Source organism: Fusarium proliferatum (genome assembly GCF_900067095.1).
Source record: "Fusarium proliferatum ET1 genome assembly, contig: FPRO_scaffold010, whole genome shotgun sequence".
NCBI classification, from domain to species: Eukaryota; Fungi; Ascomycota; class Sordariomycetes; order Hypocreales; family Nectriaceae; genus Fusarium; species Fusarium proliferatum.
The window spans coordinates 2,160,089-2,178,491 of record NW_022194799.1 but is presented as its reverse complement, the minus strand read 5'-3'; the positions used below and the strand labels follow the sequence as shown (position 1 = coordinate 2,178,491).

The 18,403-nt window shown below is 47.6% G+C and overlaps 8 protein-coding genes and 3 non-coding genes across 11 annotated transcripts; 4 read left to right on the top strand and 7 right to left on the bottom strand.

Moving 5' to 3' along the window:
• Positions 1–37: 37 nt before the first annotated feature.
• Positions 38–2,134, bottom strand: FPRO_12219 (uncharacterized protein; the record flags this gene model as incomplete). The annotated part of the gene is made up of 5 exons (XM_031221776.1): positions 38–46; positions 97–1,670; positions 1,729–1,830; positions 1,880–1,908; positions 1,965–2,134. The coding sequence occupies 5 exons, from the start codon at positions 2,132–2,134 to the stop codon at positions 38–40; spliced, it is 1,884 nt and encodes a 627-aa protein (XP_031087302.1).
• Positions 2,135–3,758: 1,624 nt separating this feature from the next.
• On the bottom strand, positions 3,759–4,471 carry FPRO_12218 (uncharacterized protein; the record flags this gene model as incomplete). Its single annotated transcript, XM_031221775.1, has 2 exons — positions 3,759–3,858; positions 3,921–4,471. 2 exons carry the CDS (start codon positions 4,469–4,471, stop codon positions 3,759–3,761), a joined length of 651 nt encoding a protein of 216 aa, XP_031087301.1.
• Positions 4,472–5,639: 1,168 nt separating this feature from the next.
• On the bottom strand, positions 5,640–6,119 carry FPRO_12217 (uncharacterized protein; the record flags this gene model as incomplete). Its single annotated transcript, XM_031221774.1, has 1 exon — positions 5,640–6,119. One exon carries the CDS (start codon positions 6,117–6,119, stop codon positions 5,640–5,642), a length of 480 nt encoding a protein of 159 aa, XP_031087300.1.
• A 1,630-nt stretch (positions 6,120–7,749) lies between these two features.
• Positions 7,750–9,165, top strand: FPRO_12216 (uncharacterized protein; the record flags this gene model as incomplete). Its single annotated transcript, XM_031221773.1, has 9 exons — positions 7,750–7,794; positions 7,847–7,876; positions 7,935–8,025; positions 8,082–8,123; positions 8,185–8,339; positions 8,388–8,425; positions 8,478–8,615; positions 8,665–9,084; positions 9,132–9,165. 9 exons carry the CDS (start codon positions 7,750–7,752, stop codon positions 9,163–9,165), a joined length of 993 nt encoding a protein of 330 aa, XP_031087299.1.
• A 377-nt stretch (positions 9,166–9,542) lies between these two features.
• tRNA lies at positions 9,543–9,641 on the top strand. The gene is given in 2 exon segments: positions 9,543–9,579; positions 9,598–9,641. It is a non-coding gene; the product is annotated as a tRNA-Ser (tRNA).
• Positions 9,642–10,504: 863 nt separating this feature from the next.
• tRNA lies at positions 10,505–10,576 on the bottom strand. Its single transcript has one exon. It is a non-coding gene; the product is annotated as a tRNA-Asp (tRNA).
• A 205-nt stretch (positions 10,577–10,781) lies between these two features.
• On the bottom strand, positions 10,782–10,897 carry rrna33. Its single transcript, XR_004093495.1, has one exon. It is a non-coding gene; the product is annotated as a ribosomal RNA (ribosomal RNA).
• Positions 10,898–11,112: 215 nt separating this feature from the next.
• Positions 11,113–11,952, bottom strand: FPRO_12215 (uncharacterized protein; the record flags this gene model as incomplete). Its single annotated transcript, XM_031221772.1, has 1 exon — positions 11,113–11,952. One exon carries the CDS (start codon positions 11,950–11,952, stop codon positions 11,113–11,115), a length of 840 nt encoding a protein of 279 aa, XP_031087298.1.
• A 260-nt stretch (positions 11,953–12,212) lies between these two features.
• Positions 12,213–13,908, bottom strand: FPRO_12214 (uncharacterized protein; the record flags this gene model as incomplete). The annotated part of the gene is made up of 7 exons (XM_031221771.1): positions 12,213–12,304; positions 12,364–12,633; positions 12,680–12,946; positions 12,994–13,386; positions 13,434–13,490; positions 13,534–13,679; positions 13,727–13,908. 7 exons carry the CDS (start codon positions 13,906–13,908, stop codon positions 12,213–12,215), a joined length of 1,407 nt encoding a protein of 468 aa, XP_031087297.1.
• Positions 13,909–15,887: 1,979 nt separating this feature from the next.
• Positions 15,888–17,137, top strand: FPRO_12213 (uncharacterized protein; the record flags this gene model as incomplete). Its single annotated transcript, XM_031221770.1, has 5 exons — positions 15,888–16,064; positions 16,120–16,156; positions 16,207–16,274; positions 16,330–16,706; positions 16,756–17,137. 5 exons carry the CDS (start codon positions 15,888–15,890, stop codon positions 17,135–17,137), a joined length of 1,041 nt encoding a protein of 346 aa, XP_031087296.1.
• A 285-nt stretch (positions 17,138–17,422) lies between these two features.
• On the top strand, positions 17,423–18,234 carry FPRO_12212 (uncharacterized protein; the record flags this gene model as incomplete). The annotated part of the gene is made up of 2 exons (XM_031221768.1): positions 17,423–17,960; positions 18,008–18,234. The coding sequence occupies 2 exons, from the start codon at positions 17,423–17,425 to the stop codon at positions 18,232–18,234; spliced, it is 765 nt and encodes a 254-aa protein (XP_031087295.1).
• Between the last annotated feature and the right edge of the window lie 169 nt (positions 18,235–18,403).

Sequence of the window (18,403 nt, the reverse complement as noted above, 5' to 3'; positions counted from 1 at the left end):
AACTACGGGGGCTTGTCCTGGAGACCATGTCCCTGCATTACTGAGGCTAAATACAACCGGTGCCCTAATTTCCCTTTCTCGAGAAAGTCTTGATACGGCATCACCATCAGAAAAGCCCATTTCACTCAGTCCATCCAATTCATCAGCCTCTCGTAGAACTTCAGCAGGGGCTTCTACTTCAAACACAGCCTGTATGTCGCCATGCGGTGAGAAACCAGTAAACTTCCACATTCTCGAGACTTTGGTTGCGTTGGCTCCAAAAGTCCATAGGCGTCGGCGCTCATAGAAACCGATGCAAAGCAAAAGGGGTGCATTGACAAGTCGTGCGAGAAAGACATGAATCGAGTAGAACTCAAGCGGCGACAGGAATGGTTTCATAGGAAGCAGTATGAGTAGAGCAAAGAGGTTGAAGGGTGGCGGGTAAGCAAAGATGGCGTCGCTTTTCACGCCCTCAAACGTGAGAACTGTCTTTCGGAACTGGATCTCAACATCTTCAGACGTAACAATGGTGCTGAACCGGTTGGTGAGGAGTGAGACAAGAATCGTGAGAAATAGAGTATTGCCGAGAAAGGCAAAGGCAATAGTCAGTGCTGGCCCTAAAATGGCGTGAAACTGAACAGATTCCTCAATTCCTGTTCCATCTAGTCCGAACCAGATCCAAAGTAGCCATTTGATGATGGTGAAGTCGTTTGGAATTGAGCCATCCCCTGGAGAAAGCCACTGCAGAGCTAACAGGAAGCCCGTAAAACACCATATCGCGAGGAATGTTAGGATCAGAAACTCTTTCATCATTGCGTGGAGCGAAATGAAGACGATGTGATCTGGTAAAATGTTGAAAGCCAGTCTTGTTAGCAGGATAGGAGCGGCGAGGCAGAGTATGTTATGTGCCATGCCATTCTGCACGCTACTTACAGCCAGCTCATATGCCCGGACAGTAATATAGGCCATGAAGATGACGGTGTATGAGAGATCCAAGAATGACCATAACGTCTGTGAGTGAATCATCCATCCATGCTCAATGATGGCAGCAAGCTCATGAAGTACCCAACCAGCAGAATAGAGAATGAAGACAACCTCGTTTCCGGTCAAGTTCTCAGGATCACGATACTGCATCGTGTAAACATACAGAAGAGTGAGAATGATATAGTGCACCAGCTCGATCATGTATCGGGTGCGCGGAACCACCAGGCGGTGATGGTCGAGCAGCGGTGCCTTTCGCGGCTCATACAAAGACACAGGAAGGTACTCATAATGATTTGGGAGAATATCAACAAACGACAAAGGGGTGTAGACGATCTGACCACGATACACTGCATCAATCACTCGTCTGCATCCCGAGGAACTGACAAAGTTCTTGCTCTCGGATATGATGGCGAGTTCGAGTGCTGTCAGCTTCCTCTCATGGCCGCCGCGTTTCTGTATCGGCCATTGCGGATAGCGCCCGTACTGTTCAACTTCGGGCGGAGCGCCTTGGAAGGGATCAAAGCCCTGGACCAGGATCTTGGAGAGCAACAAGAGACCATCTAGACCTGGATTGTCGTCATGAAAGTTGCGCAGAATCTTGATAGCCAAGAGCTCGCATAATGTTGCGCGGGCTATACTGGTGCTCTGGTCGATGACGCTGGACTGCTCGCGTAAGAACTGTACTCGGTTTGCGAGAAGACAGTAGACTGCAGTGGTCAGTATTACGACGGTTGGTATCTTGGCAGTGGATGGTGTATCGCGCACCGATGGAGTAGTCATTCTCATCATACAGACGATCTACTAAAGGCCGGACGATGAGATGGTTGACTCTTGGGCTTTTTAATTGATCCAAAGAATAAGGATCATCTGTTGAAGATTGTTAGAAGGGATACATCGGTAGTCCGTTCCCATTTACCTATGCTTGCAAGTACAAATTTTCTTATACTGCAGTAAATACATTGTCAGCACGTTGCACTTATGTAAATGCCAAAGATCAATACCGATGCAGGGTGACAAAGACGGAGGGTTGAGGCCATTCGCTCTCGTGCTCAGTATCTGTCTCGGTCCTGAAACTTGCAGTCGCATCATTCAACAAGGTGCCCTCGTCTGGCTCGTCTGGCTCGATGGCGTCCACGAAATTTGAGGACAGGCCATCTAGATCTTGGCTCATCGTGCTCTCGCAAGAGCATAGATCAAGTACAGGGGACAAAGAAACAGGTGCAGCCACCAAAAAGTTGCGTCTCACGACATGTTTTATTCACGGAAGCGGGGTGGAGCTCTCATCTTAGCTGGATTTGTGGATCGAAGCCCTGAGGTCGATGATGCTATGCTACAAGTAGAGAGTTGTCGACCATCAGAACTGTCATTTCTACCAAGCTCTCTTCAACCAACTCAATCGCAGTTATGCTTATCGCTCCCCAGCCCTGCTCGTTTGATCTGCTGAGCTGATCCAGCGGTTGAAGAAAGTTGTCTCTTCTCTCAACGGTCATTGTGATACCCCAAGTGAGTCTCAGTTAGCATGACTTGCAGGAATGTTGGGTGGGGGGTTTGACAAAATGACGATCTGTTTGGGGCTGTGTACTGAGTGAAATGGCTGCGCCCCCTTCGGTTGCACCCGGCTTGGCCAGCTTCAGGCGTCTTATAGCTCTAATATGTCAACAAAAAGGCGAATGCTCTTGTGCCGTCCCTGTGAATATGACGTACGCGCCAATTTCCTTGGCGTCTTTGTCTGCGGGGAATGGATCGCCAGTGTCAGATGCTTGGTTTTGTAACTACGGAGTAGCACTGGCGAGATTGCACAGAGCAGCGGTGTGAGTCGAGGTGAGCATGATATGACTGGGCGACAAACGAGCACGAAGCGGTGTTGAAGAGGGACAGACTGAAACAAGAGGGCGTGTACGACAGAACAAGTACAGTATCATCCAGTACTGGACCTCACTGCAATTGCAGCAATCGCAATTGAGTGGATGCTTATTGCAGACAAGCTTTTTAGCGTCGGGGGTAGAATTCAAGGGTCTACGATGATAATGCATGCACGCCTCGGAGAATAGAGGCGAACCCAGTGAAGCCAGTCTCATGTGCTCAAAGACAGGCTCGTGACAGTTTGTTTACGAGGCGGGGTCGGATTGGAATTGTCTCGACCATGCATGCGGCATTTATTTTACTTCGCTGTCATTTTTACGAGCGCCAAATTACGGCTGCGACGATGCTGTTCTTGGACTGATCATCAGCCCTTTTGTAGTGGCATCAATTGTAGCTGGCAAGTATTTATCTCAGCTTGCGATTAAGCTTAGAGACTACAGTGGTACAGTGTGGTCTGTGCCCCTGGTGTGGAGATCCCTAGCTGCCCTGCCTGCCCTGTAACTTTGGGGAGCTTTGACAGGATCAGCAGCCGGAAAGTTAGGTAGGCGGCCTCTGGAACTGCAGGGAGGTTTGAGCACGAATGAGACAGATTGAGTAACGAGAATCATGTTCAAGGGTCATTTCTGAGCCAGGATCAATGCTTATTGGTGAGAGCTGAGTTGGTAATAGCCGAGGAATTTGCTGGGCTTCGTTAATGTTGCTGTAAAGTCTGGTGTCTTTGGCAGTACATACAAAACTCACCTTGCGTTTATTATGAGATCGCGCAACGGATCACCATGTAGTCTGTCTAATTGCCGCTTTCGCAGCAAGGAAGAAACATGATTTGTATTTTCATCTGAAAAGAATGTGCATTACACTGTGAGGCGCCCTGGCCATGCCCGTCGTTGTAAATCGCTAGTCATTGTCTCATGCCTAAGTTATAATATCTATCATTATCTTGTAGCCTGCGAATGATACGCACGTTCTCGTGCAGCGAACGAATGCACCGCTTGTGGTTTCGTCAAGTTAATTAAAGTAGCCAGATCGACGCGACTTTATAAAAGAGAGGCGCTTTGTTAGCTGGATGGACTTTGTTGGGCATGGTGAATACTGACCATAATGGGCAAGTCCGCGATCTTCCAATCAACCACGGATCGATGCATTGTGGATGAAAGAGGTGGCCGCACGGCAACTTTCTTAGACTTGTTCCCTCAATGAAATCTTCAGTGCAGATAGAACACGCCGGAGAAGTACGCTCATCTGCCTGGCGTGTGCTTCGGTCGCTGACGTTTGGAGAACGGATCGACAAGTTGGGCATAGTGAAATAGCGCTGCAACTTTTCGAGTTTTGGTTTTCGTTGCTTTCGAAACATGTATGAGGACATTTGAGCTTGCGTGTGAATCTGTTTCGAGTGTATCCGGTGATGATAAGTCACGGTGGGCATGCTCTCCACGGCGAGCTTTCCCAGACCGGAGCTCGTTCGAAACCGCGGAAGCTGTGTTTCCAGAGGCCGTGGCATATGATTATTTCGCAGAAGCCAGTGTACGAAGCAAATGATGCAGATGACGAGAATAACTACGACACAGAGGATAATCCCCCACATTGTCGTCGTTTTGTTATCATGGTTGGTGTCATGGCTGTTTGACGGGTCCTCGGATTGTGCCATGCGTGCCACGAGTATTGCTAGTTGTAATGAGATAGGAATAAGATGTGAAAGGATATCGGGAGTTATTTCTGAAAAGCATTTTCCCTGGCTGATCTGGACGATTGGTTCTTGTTTTTCTGACATCAAGCATCTGAAAGAAGAGCGCTGATTGGTGTATGCGGGATTTCTTTCCGAGGGTCTGAGAGCACATGTCTGATCTCCATTAGCATGCCGGGAATGCGGTCAAGAGGATCGCTGAGGGGTGAGTCTAAAACTCTCGAGTACTCCAACACAAGGGAAAAAGAAGCTTGGCCCAAATTGAGGCCAGTGTCATCAGAGTGCATCTTCTGTATTGCCTGATTCGGCAGCATGTTGGGTTAGGGCTAGCATCATCCCAAATTGAGGGCATTGCCCCCAGAGCCACAAAGGCTACAGCTAACGGCTGCTAAGTCTGTATGATTGCGAGCTTATGGTTGCAGCGATAGAAATTGCCATGGAAAGAATGATTTTATTAACTGAACCTTTATCTGCAGAACTGACAGCGTAGTCACTACTAAGAGAGAAAGATGCACTGTATAAACTTGTCCCCTGGTTTCAAATGAGCCCCCACGATCAAATTCTACAAATGAGCTACTTATATGCCGCGAAATACGGTTATTTCTAGTTGATGCCAGAGTCTGAGAGCTTAAATTAGCACATATAACCTGGTAATACCTGCTCGTCAAGTCGTGGCATGCACTTGGGATGTTAACTGTTAGCACTATTATCCCTGCCTTGCGCTCCTCCTACCATTTATGCTGCTCGTGATACCATGAGGGCAAGGCTTATAATCCCCGTTTGTACCAACCTGTGTTTTCCCCTCTCGTGCGTTGAGGCTGAAGCCTCTTTTAGACTCTTACCCTTAGGACAATGAATCCATGAAGCTTACACTGGAGAGAGGGCACAGTCATTTGCTTACGCAGAATCACAAATTCTTTTATGGGTTTTTAACATTATAGAATAGACAGGACAGAAGTCGAAATCATGGTCAGAGGCTTAAACTCTTGCTTGTCGGTCACATAACTTGGACAATGCAACATCACGGTGAAGCTTGTGTTACTAGTGGCACCTATTATCATTAATAAGGGCTAGCTCTGACATCTAAGGCGCTTCCATGCTACTGCCTATTCTTTCTCGCCCTTGATGGATCTCAAAGTCTGAACACGCAGTGAGGTAGTCCCTCATTCCCCTCGTAGCACGTGACAGTCATTCCTCCTGGTATCTTCACCCAAATATTTTTCTGTTTCTCGATGGATACCAACTCCGATCCAGGGAGGGCTGATTGGACGAAGAAAGTTTGATTGGGGAAGGTGAATGCATGGACTTGGCGGGTTGGGAAATGGGGGAATCCGCTGAGCGTTTCTCCAGCAGTTATGTTGAACTGCCTGCACCTAGGCTTCTTATTGCCCAGAATCTTTTGAGACACTATAGCAAACATAGAATCCCTTGGCATTGGGCACTTGTGGGGCAGGCTTTGATTCTTAGGTCCATCAGGTATCTTCATTATGGCACCTTCCAAAGGCCAGGTCGTGTTATTCTCGAGAATCTGGGGGCGAAATCGGAAATCTTGGGCAGAAGTGGCATCGCCGAGGAGGAGAGCTCCGAAAGCCAGGATAGCAGAGAGTTTCATGGTGACCTTAGGGGTGAGCAAGTTAGCTTTTAAGCATACTGGCAAGGTCAACGTGTTTTGAGAAGCTTACAGTCGCAAATTGACGCTTGGTCGTGATGTTTCTGGCTCTACTGACGGCCTGTCGGGGGATGCAAAGGCGGTCGAGCTTTATACCTGTCGGCCTCTGCCTTTCACAATTTTGGACACATGATCTCGTAATACATTGGAGCCAAGCCGCAATTACGAGCTTAAGTTTGCAGAGAGAAATTTGCCACATCATAATCACCCGTGTAGGCAGCCTAGTACTTAACCTTATGGCCACCATATGGCTCTGTACCTCGTGCTGGCTGATACCCTTGCGGCTCACATATACAAACAAGGTTTTGGATTTTGCCGCCACCACTTATGTTAAACACCGCAACAGTGTCCTCGCTATGCTTAGGTAGTGATAGGGAAGTAAGGAATACTTCTCCCCGGAGGTCTGCTACAGATATGATTTACTAGAATCTATATCTTGACGATCAGACTCTTGTTACTTTCAGGTCCCGGCACTTCATCCGAAGTGTCAGCTTATTGGTGTACGATACAGGCTTGCTACATTGTGCGATGATCTATGGTGATGAGGTAAGAAGAGCTACGGTCATAATATAAACAAAAATAACACATTCTAACAGAGACAGGCGATCTGTGCCTCGTACCTACCCTCGTGAACCAAGAGGCGTTAGACTTGAGTGGAAGTCTATTCCCGGCTCGCTAGATATTCTTGTTGTTTTAGAATCGAGGCGGACGGAATCTTTGTTCAAAGCTCAACGGTTCTTAGCATGCATTGTTGTGTAGATATGTTCTAAGTTAGCAAGGAGGGGGGGGGAGCGACTTCAAGAACGGCACTAAGATAAGTTTAGTCTATTCGGCTTCGTTTACTCCTTTAAGAAGCTGTCACTTCCTTTTTTTCTCTCTCTCTTTTTTGCTGGGGAGCATATACATGGTCATTCCACCGTATATGGACGGGTTTGCCGCCAAGAATAACAAACGCCACTGTCTTGCCTCAAAGTCTAATTCAGAGGTTGAAAAGCAAAGAACAACAAAGGACTTACACATGTCCTGTCTTCCCTTTGCAATCATTTCTGGAAATCATCGGCGTGACCGCAGGTTCATACTAGAGGAATATCTTGGCATTTCTTTTGTCGCAGGTACTGCGAAGCATCTTTATCATGTGAGGTAAATGGCTGTCAGTATTGCAGGGTTAACGGTGGACTCTACCTCTTTCGGTTTGACACCGCAATGCCCCGGCCACGACCAATCGGAACCTGTCCAAATGCCTGACGCCAGACCACTTCTCAGCGGCTGGGACCAGTGAGGAAGCGGTTCTTTCAGGGTCTTGCAGGGAATGACAGCAGGCGGAACTTCGGCAGTCGCTTCACTGTACATAATTGGCAGCGTGTGCAACGCTGTGTTGGTTCGTGTCATGCATGTTGGTCGTCAGTTTTGTAGCACAGCATCGGACGAGAAAAGAGAAAACAATGCAGGTTTCAAAGCTCGGATCATGTGCGTACCACATGCGGCATTTAACTTCGCATTGACAGACAAACAAACATTTCACGATAGTTTTGGGGGCTTCTTGCAATTCGAGAGCAAAGATCTGCAATCGACAATGACGACCATCGAAGCGCATCCCGTCGTAGACGCTGACGATAACGTTAGTTCCCGCTGGAACCGACCCACTGAAGCTAGCTAACTAACAGCCACAGCACTCTGACGCAGACTCATCACTTGGCGCGGTATGAGATCAGCCCATGGCCATCATTACAGACCTTTGTTGCTGATATCATGGCGTAGGATAATGCTTCTTCGACAGACAGCTTGAGAAGCTCAATTCTTGACTTCCGTCAAGAAAACGGAAGAACGTATCATGCTTTCCGAGACGGCAGTATGTAGCCAACTCCTCTACTATACGAGGCTTATCACTGACGTGCCCAATCACAGAATACAATCTCCCGAACGATGACGAGGAGAACGAAAGACTGGGTATGTACTCTTAAATACCGCCGAACGCAGCATAACAATAACAATAACAATAACAACACAGATCTACAACATAACTTGTTCCTGCTCACTCTTGATAACAAGCTCGGTCTAAGCCCTCCTAACCTTCCCGACTCCAAGGTTAAGCGCGTCCTCGACGTTGGTACTGGAACCGGTATCTGGGCAATTGACTTTGGCGACGAGCACCCCGAGGCAACAGTGAGCTCCGCCATTAAAGCTTATTCAGAATAGCCGCTGACAAGATAGGTCATTGGCGTTGACCTCTCGCCGAGCCAGCCGAGCTTGTATGATTCAAGCTTATAGCCATACGTGAATACCAAGACTGATGATTCATAGTGTGCCGCCAAATGTTCGCTTCGAGATTGATGATATCGACGAGGAATGGACTTACAGCGAACCGTTCGATTTTATTCACAGCAGATTTATGAACTTTAGCATTCAGAACTGGAAGTCATACTTCACCAAGATCTATCAGTAAACCAAATCTCACCATCCACGAAATGAACCGTACTGACGCAAGCAGGAACTTGGCTCCAGGCGGCTATGTTGAGCTGCAAGATGTCGATGTCATCATGGGCAGCGACGATGGCACCCTCAAGGAAGACCATACCATGTACAAATGGTGCCGACTTCTCGACGAGGCAGCCGGAAAGTTCAACCGCTCATTCGAGCGCACAACCAACTTCAAGGATATGCTGAAAGAGGTCGGATTCGTTGATGTTGTTGAGACGCGCTACAAGTGGCCTACCAACCATTGGCCCAAGGACAAGAAGTACAAGGAGCTGGGCCAGTGGAATAATGTCAATGCAGCCTCTGCTCTGGAGGCGCTGACTATGGCGCCTTTCACGAGAGGATTGGGCTGGAGCCGTGAGGAGGTGGAGGTGTTTTTGGTGCAGCTGAGACAGGACTGGAATAACCCCAAGATCCATGCTTATTGGCCCATGTAAGTGTTTTGCTTCCCTGGGAGAGATTGTGGCTAACTGTTCGTAGTTGCGTTACTTATGCTAAGAAGCCCGAAGCGTAGTGCTGGTTACGAGATCCAGATCTTCAGTGGGGTTTAGGCTGGATGGAATAATTGGCATTTTATTTATTATAAAACAAGAGTTGGCGATGGAATTGATCTCAACAATTGTGCATCGTGCTTGATAAGCTTTGAGGTAGCCCTCTTTACACTTCCCTTCAAACTGAGTTCGTGCGGCGTGTTCGTTCTCGGCCGTGTCCTCCACATACGGCGTGCATCCATGTAATAACCGACAAAATAAAAACAAAAGTCCGGACTTTTCGTCAATCAACAGGACAGAATTCAGTTACACAGTCAGTCCTCATGTCGTATGCATAATTCACCGGTTCCACGTGCGTCTATATACTCACAATTGGACGATTGCTGCCCAACGAACTCAGGACAACGTGGCCGAGTGGTTAAGGCGATGCCCTGCTATCTCTTTCGAGACATCATAGGCATTGTGTTCGCACGCGTAGGTTCGAATCCTGCCGTTGTCGATGTTCTTTTTATCTCTTTTTGCATTTTCTGGTCTGTTTAGTTATTTCAGGACATTGAGAAATACCAACGTGTTGGTGATTGAAACGTCTTGAGCTTCCGAGACTCCCACTGTGGCTTGCCTGTTTCTCATGACACCAGTCGACAAAAGGCTTTTGTGAGTTAATTTCCCTGTTCGGTATCTCTCCAATCTGGAATTGAACACTAAATTATATCAACAAGCTATGGCTTTGGCTCTGGTAGTTCCTAGCAAGACCAGTTCTCTACATTCGTAATTCGCGTCATCGGTGGGGCTCCACAATCCGACCCGATCTCGGGCAGACATAAATCGCACCGATTACTGTCCTGCAATAGTCACAATAATATTGACGCATGCTTTGGCAATCACTTTACTCAGTCTATGAGTATTTAGTTAACTATGCGATGTTGGTGTTCATTGCTTCGTGTATATCGAGATGCAATGGCTTGTTAATGTTGCGGTTAGTTGTGTAATTGCCAATGAGTTATCTATCCTTGAGTTTAAAATAACCACTTGTTTACTAAAGTCATAAACAGACTGCTTCCCTTTCTCTCCTCTGGCATAACTGTATTTTATCAAAGTTTCCACAATCATAATGCTCAGGCGCCCATTTCACTCCCTCAATTGTCTGAGAGCTGTTCTTCAGGGTAACCCAAGCGCCTGAGAATGCCCAGAGCAGCCTTGTAGCATGCAAGCTCTCGGGTTACTATCAGTTCAGAGACATTGGAAAATAAACGCAGCTATATAGCATTACTGCGAATAATATGCATTATATGTTATCTGTCAATAAAACGATAGGACAATTGGCAAAAAAATGAAATGCCTGTGTATCACAGGTGGCTGGATCTCTCCCGCCGGGAATTGAACCCGGGTCTCAAGCGTGACAAGCTTGCATACTGACCACTATACTACGGAAGATGAACAGGTTGAAACCTGCTGTAGTGGGGTTGCGGTTGGCAGTCGCAGGAAGGTCCATAGACGTATGAGCCACGGGCGACACTGAAAAAAGAAATTCGTGAAAGAGTATCACCGCCTTAACAGCGCATTTTCGCCAACACCTCACAACAACACAACTGTCTGATGAAAAAAATGACCAAAAAGGCAATTGCTGTAATTCGCAAAAAACATGCAACAGCGGGAATTCGCTGGTCGTCACCGACCCAACTACTAATCCGCCGGTTAGTGGCTTGACTATGGGAGAGCGGACGGGATCCCGTATTTTCCACTACCTTTGGTCGCATGTATTAGCTTTGGTCTCGAGACGACCTATGTTCACAACAACTTGCTGCAAGCCATAGGCTGGAGAATCTCTTGTTGGTGGCACACTATTGTGCTGCGATAACCTACGACAGCGAGTTGGTAACCGAAGGTAGTGAAAAGGTTGACTCCTTCAATCGCTTAGAACATACCATATAATGGTAACGAGATTTTAGCTGCCCTGATTATTGTTTAATCTACCTAGATAGCTTCGCGTGTCGGTTCACATCCTTGTATAATAAGTACCTGAACTTGCCAGGCCCACCAGCATAGCACGCCTGGGGACAAAAGGCCCGCAACCACATAAAATCACCAGCTTCAACCTCGACCCAATCCTGGTTCAGTCGGTAAACAGCCTTTCCCTCAAGAACATAAAGACCGTGCTCCATCACATGTGTCTCAGCGAACGGAATGATACCTCCAGGCTGGAAAGTCACAATGTTGACATGCATGTCGTGTCGAACATCCGTAGGGTCAACAAAGCGTGTTGTTGCCCAAGCTCCATTTGTATCGGGCATTTCTCTAGGCTCAATATCCTTCTCATTGGCGAAGAAGGCCTCTGGTGCATCAAGACCAGGCACTGATTCGTAGGCTTTGCGGACCCAGTGGAAGCGAGCTGCTTCGCTGGAGTTGTTACGAAGCGTCCAGCCGCTCTTGGGGGGGAGGAAGGCATAACCTCCCGATGAAAGAGTGTGAGATTCGCCAGCTAGCGTGACGGTGATTTCACCCTCGACAACGAACAAGACTCCCTCAGCAGTGTCATCCATCTCGGCACGGTCACTGCCACCGCCTGGTTGAACCTCCATGATGTACTGAGAGAATGTCTCAGCGAAGCCCGAAAGTGGGCGAGCAATAACCCATAGTCGTGTTTGCTCCCAGAATGGAAGAAAGCTGGTGACGATGTCGCTGAAGCAGCCCTTGGGGATGACGGCGTAAGACTCGGTGAACATGGCCCGGTCGGTGAGGAGTTGGGTTTGTGGGGGCAGGCCGCCCTTTGGTGCGTAGTAAGCACCCACTGTGTTGTTGTTGCCGCCCATTTTGAGACTTTGGTTTGACTATTTTAAGAGAAACAGTTTCAAGCCGTAAGATTGAGGATTATTTTTTAAGAGGGAGATTAAATTCTCGGTCATCAAGTCCGATATCGAAAAGAGCTCACTTGCTACACCAAAAGTACCCCGCATGAACCCCTCCGAAGCGGACTGGACCCTTTTTGGAATGTGTCCAATCGGGCCTTTGGCAATTCAGTCGCTTTCGTCTGAAGTTCGTGCTATTCCCCATTCAGCTACGAAAAAGCGACTTAGCAATGGACTTCGGAAGAGTGGCCCGAAGAATCGGGTTTGTCAAAAACACTAGCATTTGTATTGCAGAACTGTACGAGCCTGAAGTACGCTAAGTAATGGTTCAGTTAGAGCGGCATGAAGACCCCTGAGACTGTGTGCAATCGCTACGAGACAGAGAAAGAGTTGCCTCCTTCTTTGCAGACGCATTGATGGACACAGGATCCTCGACGATAATCTCCTTTCCTTCCGGAGCAGGACGAGTGATGGAGAACTCATCCAGCTTGTAGTCAGACTTCCCAGTCAACGCCATCTCAGCAAGTGCTTTGCCCAGAGTAGGCACAAACTTCATAGCCCAACCAGCCGTGAAAATAGCAATACTCTTCTCCGCACCGCCTTGGAGATACTTCTCTGGTAAGAAGTCCAGCACAAACATGTTATCTACTTGTATTAGCATGTCCAAAAGGCAGTAGTGCGATGATCTTACCGAAAACATTGGTCTGGAGACAACTAACAGTCGAGGCCGGAACGGTAGCGTCAACGCCGACGACATGATCTCTGACGAAATCTTGAGTGTCTTGAATGTCTCTTGGATCAAAGACATTGGCCTGGCGTTGACTCGGGTCGTCAATCGTTCGAGTAGCAGCATCCACTGCAATTCTCACAACATTCGGTGGGCCCCATGGCAAGGCTGGGAAGCCGTAGAAGAGTTGGGATCTGCCGTTCACCGATGGCCCGAATTGGAACCACATGCCTCACCCAGTGTTAGTAATATGAGTTACAGCATGAAGGTATACTTACTAGGGAAGATAGTGCCGTTTGGTCCAGGATTGGTGTTAAAGTAGGTAGCAACCATTTCCCAGATCTCCAATCTCAGACCAATGCTAAAGCTCGGCTTTAGGACATGATTGACGTACGCTCCACTGGTAATAATAATCTTCTTTGTCAAATACTTGACTTCTTTGTCATGGACCATCGCGTGGACTTCCCAGATGGATTTATCACTGTCTAGAGGACGAAACTGCTTGACCTGCGTGTGCTGTTTTGCCTGTGCGCCGTAGTCCTTGGCGAGACCGTACAGAGTGCGGAGAAGGAGTTGGACGTTTATGACACCGTTATCAGGGGCGAAGAGTCCGATCCACTTGGGATCAAGGTTCTTGAAGGGATACTGCTCTTTAATCTGCTCAGCAGTGACTGTCTTGGTCAGAATATAAAGAAAGAATGGGAGTGAGCATACATACGCTCTTTATAGGACATTCCAAACTTGTCCAAGTTTGCCTTGGGTCCCAACAGTGACCCTATCCCCGTCAGTACCATATCTCAGAAGAACAAGTGTCTTACCTTCTGGAGTATCGCCACCCATGTCCTTATCACCAAAGTTCAGAAGACCTCCCATCCAACGGAGCGAAACTCCAGCATCTTTCTCCAGAGCATCCCAATGCTTCATAGCCTCAATTGCGAGCTTGGCCATGAACTCTTCAGTGTACCTACTTCATCAGCCAGGTTCTCTGGATTTCTTCTGTGATAGACTTACATAGTGCGAAACATGCGAGCCAGATCACCAGAACTACCGGCTTGATTGAAGAAATTATTCTGTTCAAGAATCATCACCTTGCTGCCAGCTTTGGCAACTTCGTATCCTGCAGCCAGACCAACAGGTCCTCCGCCAATGACCATGACATCAAAGACGTCTGAGTTTGAGTTTGAATAGGCCATGATGTTAAATCAGGAGTCAAAATGTTCAGGTCTCGTTGTCGCGGTTCTAGCTTACCGAGTTTTACTGGATCATGGCAGCCCAGAGCCTAGGGCCAAGACAAAGGCGAGGATTTCGCCCTTCTTGTAAGGAGATATGGTGCTATAGACTAGGAACGGCCCGACATCTCTGCCGTTACTATCACATTCCATCCTGCAGATAATTTCGATAGTTTCCCATGCAGAATGCAGAATGTGCTGTAAGTAGTATAAGTGAGGGGTAAATATCACACATCGTATTCAGCTTATTACCATGTCTCAGGTCGTGCAGGACCCCAAGTACTTATACAACATACTATACACTAGTGGAAGAGAAAATCCAGTACAAGCTACAAAGGTAGTGACGCTGCCATGCATTTCACGCTTTCACCACGTTAGCAAGAGTGTCTGTAATGCGTTAGGATCATCGACTACACTTCTGCATTTGGACCACGTATTGATTCAGGCGCAGCTGAATGTAAGACAAAATACGCCACTGCTGTTATGGACCAGCGGTGTGATATGATGGTGGTAGTTCAGGCAACGGCAAATATATGCAGGTGACGGAAACAATTTGTTTTCACGCTTTCATCGCGCATTGGTCGTGTTTCGTTGACATAGAATTAAAACGAAACGCTTTCGTCCTCTGGAGAATCAAAAGTTCTTACCAATGGGAGTCGGTGTTGAATTTCAGTCTCGGCTAAGACCAAGATCACATGTACGAACAACGTTTTGCTGATGAAGTGTTCCCGAACGAATAGATTTTTTGTGTCGCTTTAAGTGCTTTCATTCGCGAGCCGTGATTGGTAAGAGTTTAGACTTGCCTGCCCATTGGATATCTATGCGTCTTCTAGTTGACAATAAGGCTGGCATGAGTCGCTTCTTTGTCCCAAATCTGTAGCAAATGCAGCCCAATTTCAGTGGAGGGGAGGTTTAAAGGTTGGCACTCAGAATATTGTCTGTATCTAGCTGTGAGATGCATGCGATAAAAACGGTGGAGGCAATCCAGTCCTTTGTACTTCCCTTTGTCAGCTAATTATATTTATGGGATATCCAAGCACCACATTGAGCTGAGATCGATAATGTATTGAGCTGATACAGCTTTGAAAGATGATGCGAATATAGCAGGCCTGGCCCCGCCGACAAGATTGATTAGCTTCAGAACGTTCTGACTCGCTGATCTGTGGCCTTTCGAAAAATAGATAGCCCTCATCAGCTGAAGAACAATATTTCGTGATTCTTTCTTGGCAAGATCTTACAGTTCGTCTAGTATGTTGAGGCTTGCCAAATATTAAGGAGATCGGCGTTTTATCATACAGTCTAGCAAGATCGGGGGGATACACCAGAAAGCCAAGCATTGAAAGTTAAATAAGCCATTGGGTATAGCGCTTACTCTTGAGACGATGGTTTGAGTCAGCCGTCAAAATCGCTGAAAAACATTGGTATCAATGCTGAGATTGTTGCGAAAACTAAATGGTGCGCTTGGGGCCACTGAGTATGAAGTATCATTCCGGATGAATCTTGCGTGAACTAGACTTATCATTCGGAATCCGAGCAACCTTTCTAAACAATGTTTCTTGGATTTATTCCCATTGCATTGCCCGTAATTTCCTGATGACGGGAACATTCATCTGTGGTTGGACAAGGCGCCAGCTCCAGTACGATCTAATCAGCCATGAGGCGTTGAGATGGGCTTCTCTGATAGGTCTCTCAGATATGGGCGCTGCTTAAACCCGAATTCATCCACGAAGCTGGGATAGCCACATTCCAGTGTCTGCTACCACCAACCCTAAACAGGTCAGCACGGACACAGGAGCGGCAACGTACGGGAATGACGGTTCGATTATCCTCCGATCGACTGGGGAATAACAGGAGGATGAACCCCGTCCCCTGGTCCTGGAACCAACGTTGGTTCATCGTGACGTTGCATTTCGCTCGGCCCCTGCGTCGATATCCACAACACCATGAATATGACTACTGAAGAGATGGCAGCCAAGGCGGGTGAGTCTAGGTCCGGAGTCGTGATTGGAGTATCGACCTTTTTGATGGCTCTGTCAGCTGTCATGGTTGGGCTACGACTCTGGTGTCGGCGGGAGAGACAGATGCTAGGGCTTGATGATGTGACGACCGTGGTGGCTCTGGTAGGTCACGTCGAAATGTTCTGAGACAAAGGATTTCTGACACCGTTGACTTTAGGCCTGTATCTTAGGATGTGGATCTTCAATCGTCGCCAGTATATCTCTCTTTTATATATCGATAACATCAGCTAAAAAACAATCGCAGTGACGAATTATGGACTGGGGCGACATGTCTATACATTATCCCCTCAACAGATAACCCTTTACCTCCGAGTACGTGGGTCAGACCCCTACCCATATCGAGACTCCTCTGACACTTCGTCTGTAGTGCTTCTGGATATCAATCTTGTTCTACACCTATGCGCTCTTTGCCATCAAGTTGACGTTCCTGATTCACTATTACCGAATCATGTCCGTCTCTAACATGAGATGGCTATACTTGGGTGCACTTGGTTTCATTATCCTCTGGGGTACCTACCAAGGAATCGGAGTATTTTTCTTTTGCATTCCAATCCAATCTTTCTGGGATTCGGGTGTCAAGGGACGCTGTCTCCTTGCCCAGCCGACTATGTGGCTCATCAGTGGTATCGTGCATATCGTCACTGACTTCGCAATCATCGTCATGCCTCTGCCCATTGTCTGGAAGCTCCAGCTTCCGCGATATCAGAAGATTTACCTCACTGGTATTTTCGGCCTAGGAACACTGTAAGTATTACACCTGGGTCTCCATATCATTTACTAATGTGTTCTCTAGTACTCTCGCGATCGCTATTCTCCGTGTGCAGTGGCTTGACCCCGTGGCAGATATTACATGGTGGAACGTTACAGCAGCTTTATGGTCCATGGCAGAGATCGTGTCTGGAATAACTTGTGCTTGCCTTCCGACTTTTAAACCCTTGCTGGCTGGTATAAAGAACTGGCTCCCTCGATCGAATGAGGGAGACAGCACCATCTGTCTCCAGGACCAAGGAATTGGTGGACTTACTGGATCAACCTTGGCTGCATTCGAGGGTCATGGAGGTGTTGGTACTGGACCGAAAGTACCCACCAGCATCTCAATGTATGGAACCCAGACGAGTATATCGGCATTCCAGGGCGCAAATAAATCGAAGAAAAAGCCTACACAGACAGTATAGTGGTACTAGCATATGTAGATGTTGATGCCTGTAATTCAAAAGAAATGGGTTCGGCGAAACACAAAGATATATAACCTCAGTCAGTGGGATCGATAAGGTTCTCTGCCCTCGTGCATCATCGATGTCAGGCACAAATACAAAACCATTGCAGATATCCACAATAGTCAATTTAAAATTTCTGCTACGACATATCGACGAAAGTACGCAAATACCTATTGGATCCTTTTGCGAGTCTACACCGTTCAGCGGCGGCAGAACAATCATCGTGGGGCGAAAAGGGCGCCAATGTCGTGTCATCTAGGGCGCAACTTTAGTGGACCTCTTCTCCGCCATTGCTGGCTTCACCTGCTTCTCATTGTTCATTCATCGAAGAACATCACAACTTTGCATTACGCCGAAGCCATGACAATCCGCTTGATTGAAGCCTCAGAAGAGCATCTTCCTGCCATAGCTCGTATCGCAACTTCGGCTTTCCACCCAAACACAGATGCTCTGTCACGACGCTTGTTTCCCCCTCATCTACAACCAATAGACCTCCCTGATGGCGAAGCAGCGTATGACTGGCGCTTTGCACGCAAAGCATCAAGCCTAGCATCCCCAGAGTCTCATCTCGCTGTAGCCATCGATGATGAAAAGGTACATGATGACCAAGTCGTTGGCTTCTCGCTCTGGGATGCCCCTCCTGCTACTGGCGGTGACTCAGGGCCCAGCAAGGAGATACAATGTACAGCACTCGATAAGGAGGCCTACAATGAGATGAAAAAGACTGTGAATCAAGATGCTGTCGATACTTTTGGAGAACAAGGCATAGCTGGTGTTTGGCGTACGTTTCCCATTTCACTTTCTCGGCTACAGTGACTGACCGTCTAGATCTCGACTACATCGGTGTCAGCCCAGGTAATCAGAGGCGCGGTATCGGAAAGATGCTGTTACAGTGGGGTCTTGATCGGGCAGCTGAGGAAGGAAAAGATTGCTACTTAGTAGCTACCGAGGCAGGGCGGCCATTGTATGTGGCTGCAGGCTTCGAGGACATTCGAGTTGTATCGATTCTTGGCATTCCTCACTATTCAATGATTCTGAGAATTAAGAGTTCGTGACACATGCAGATAGCACAGCTAATAGAGCAGGATTATATGAATATGTAACCAAAACCTAACTTGTCGCTGCTCAAGTATTGTTTTTGAGAGAAGTGATTGATTCGATGACTCCTTAGGAACTGTGCCCAGATTCACGACAGCATTTGATGCACTGTCAGCAGTCAGCCGA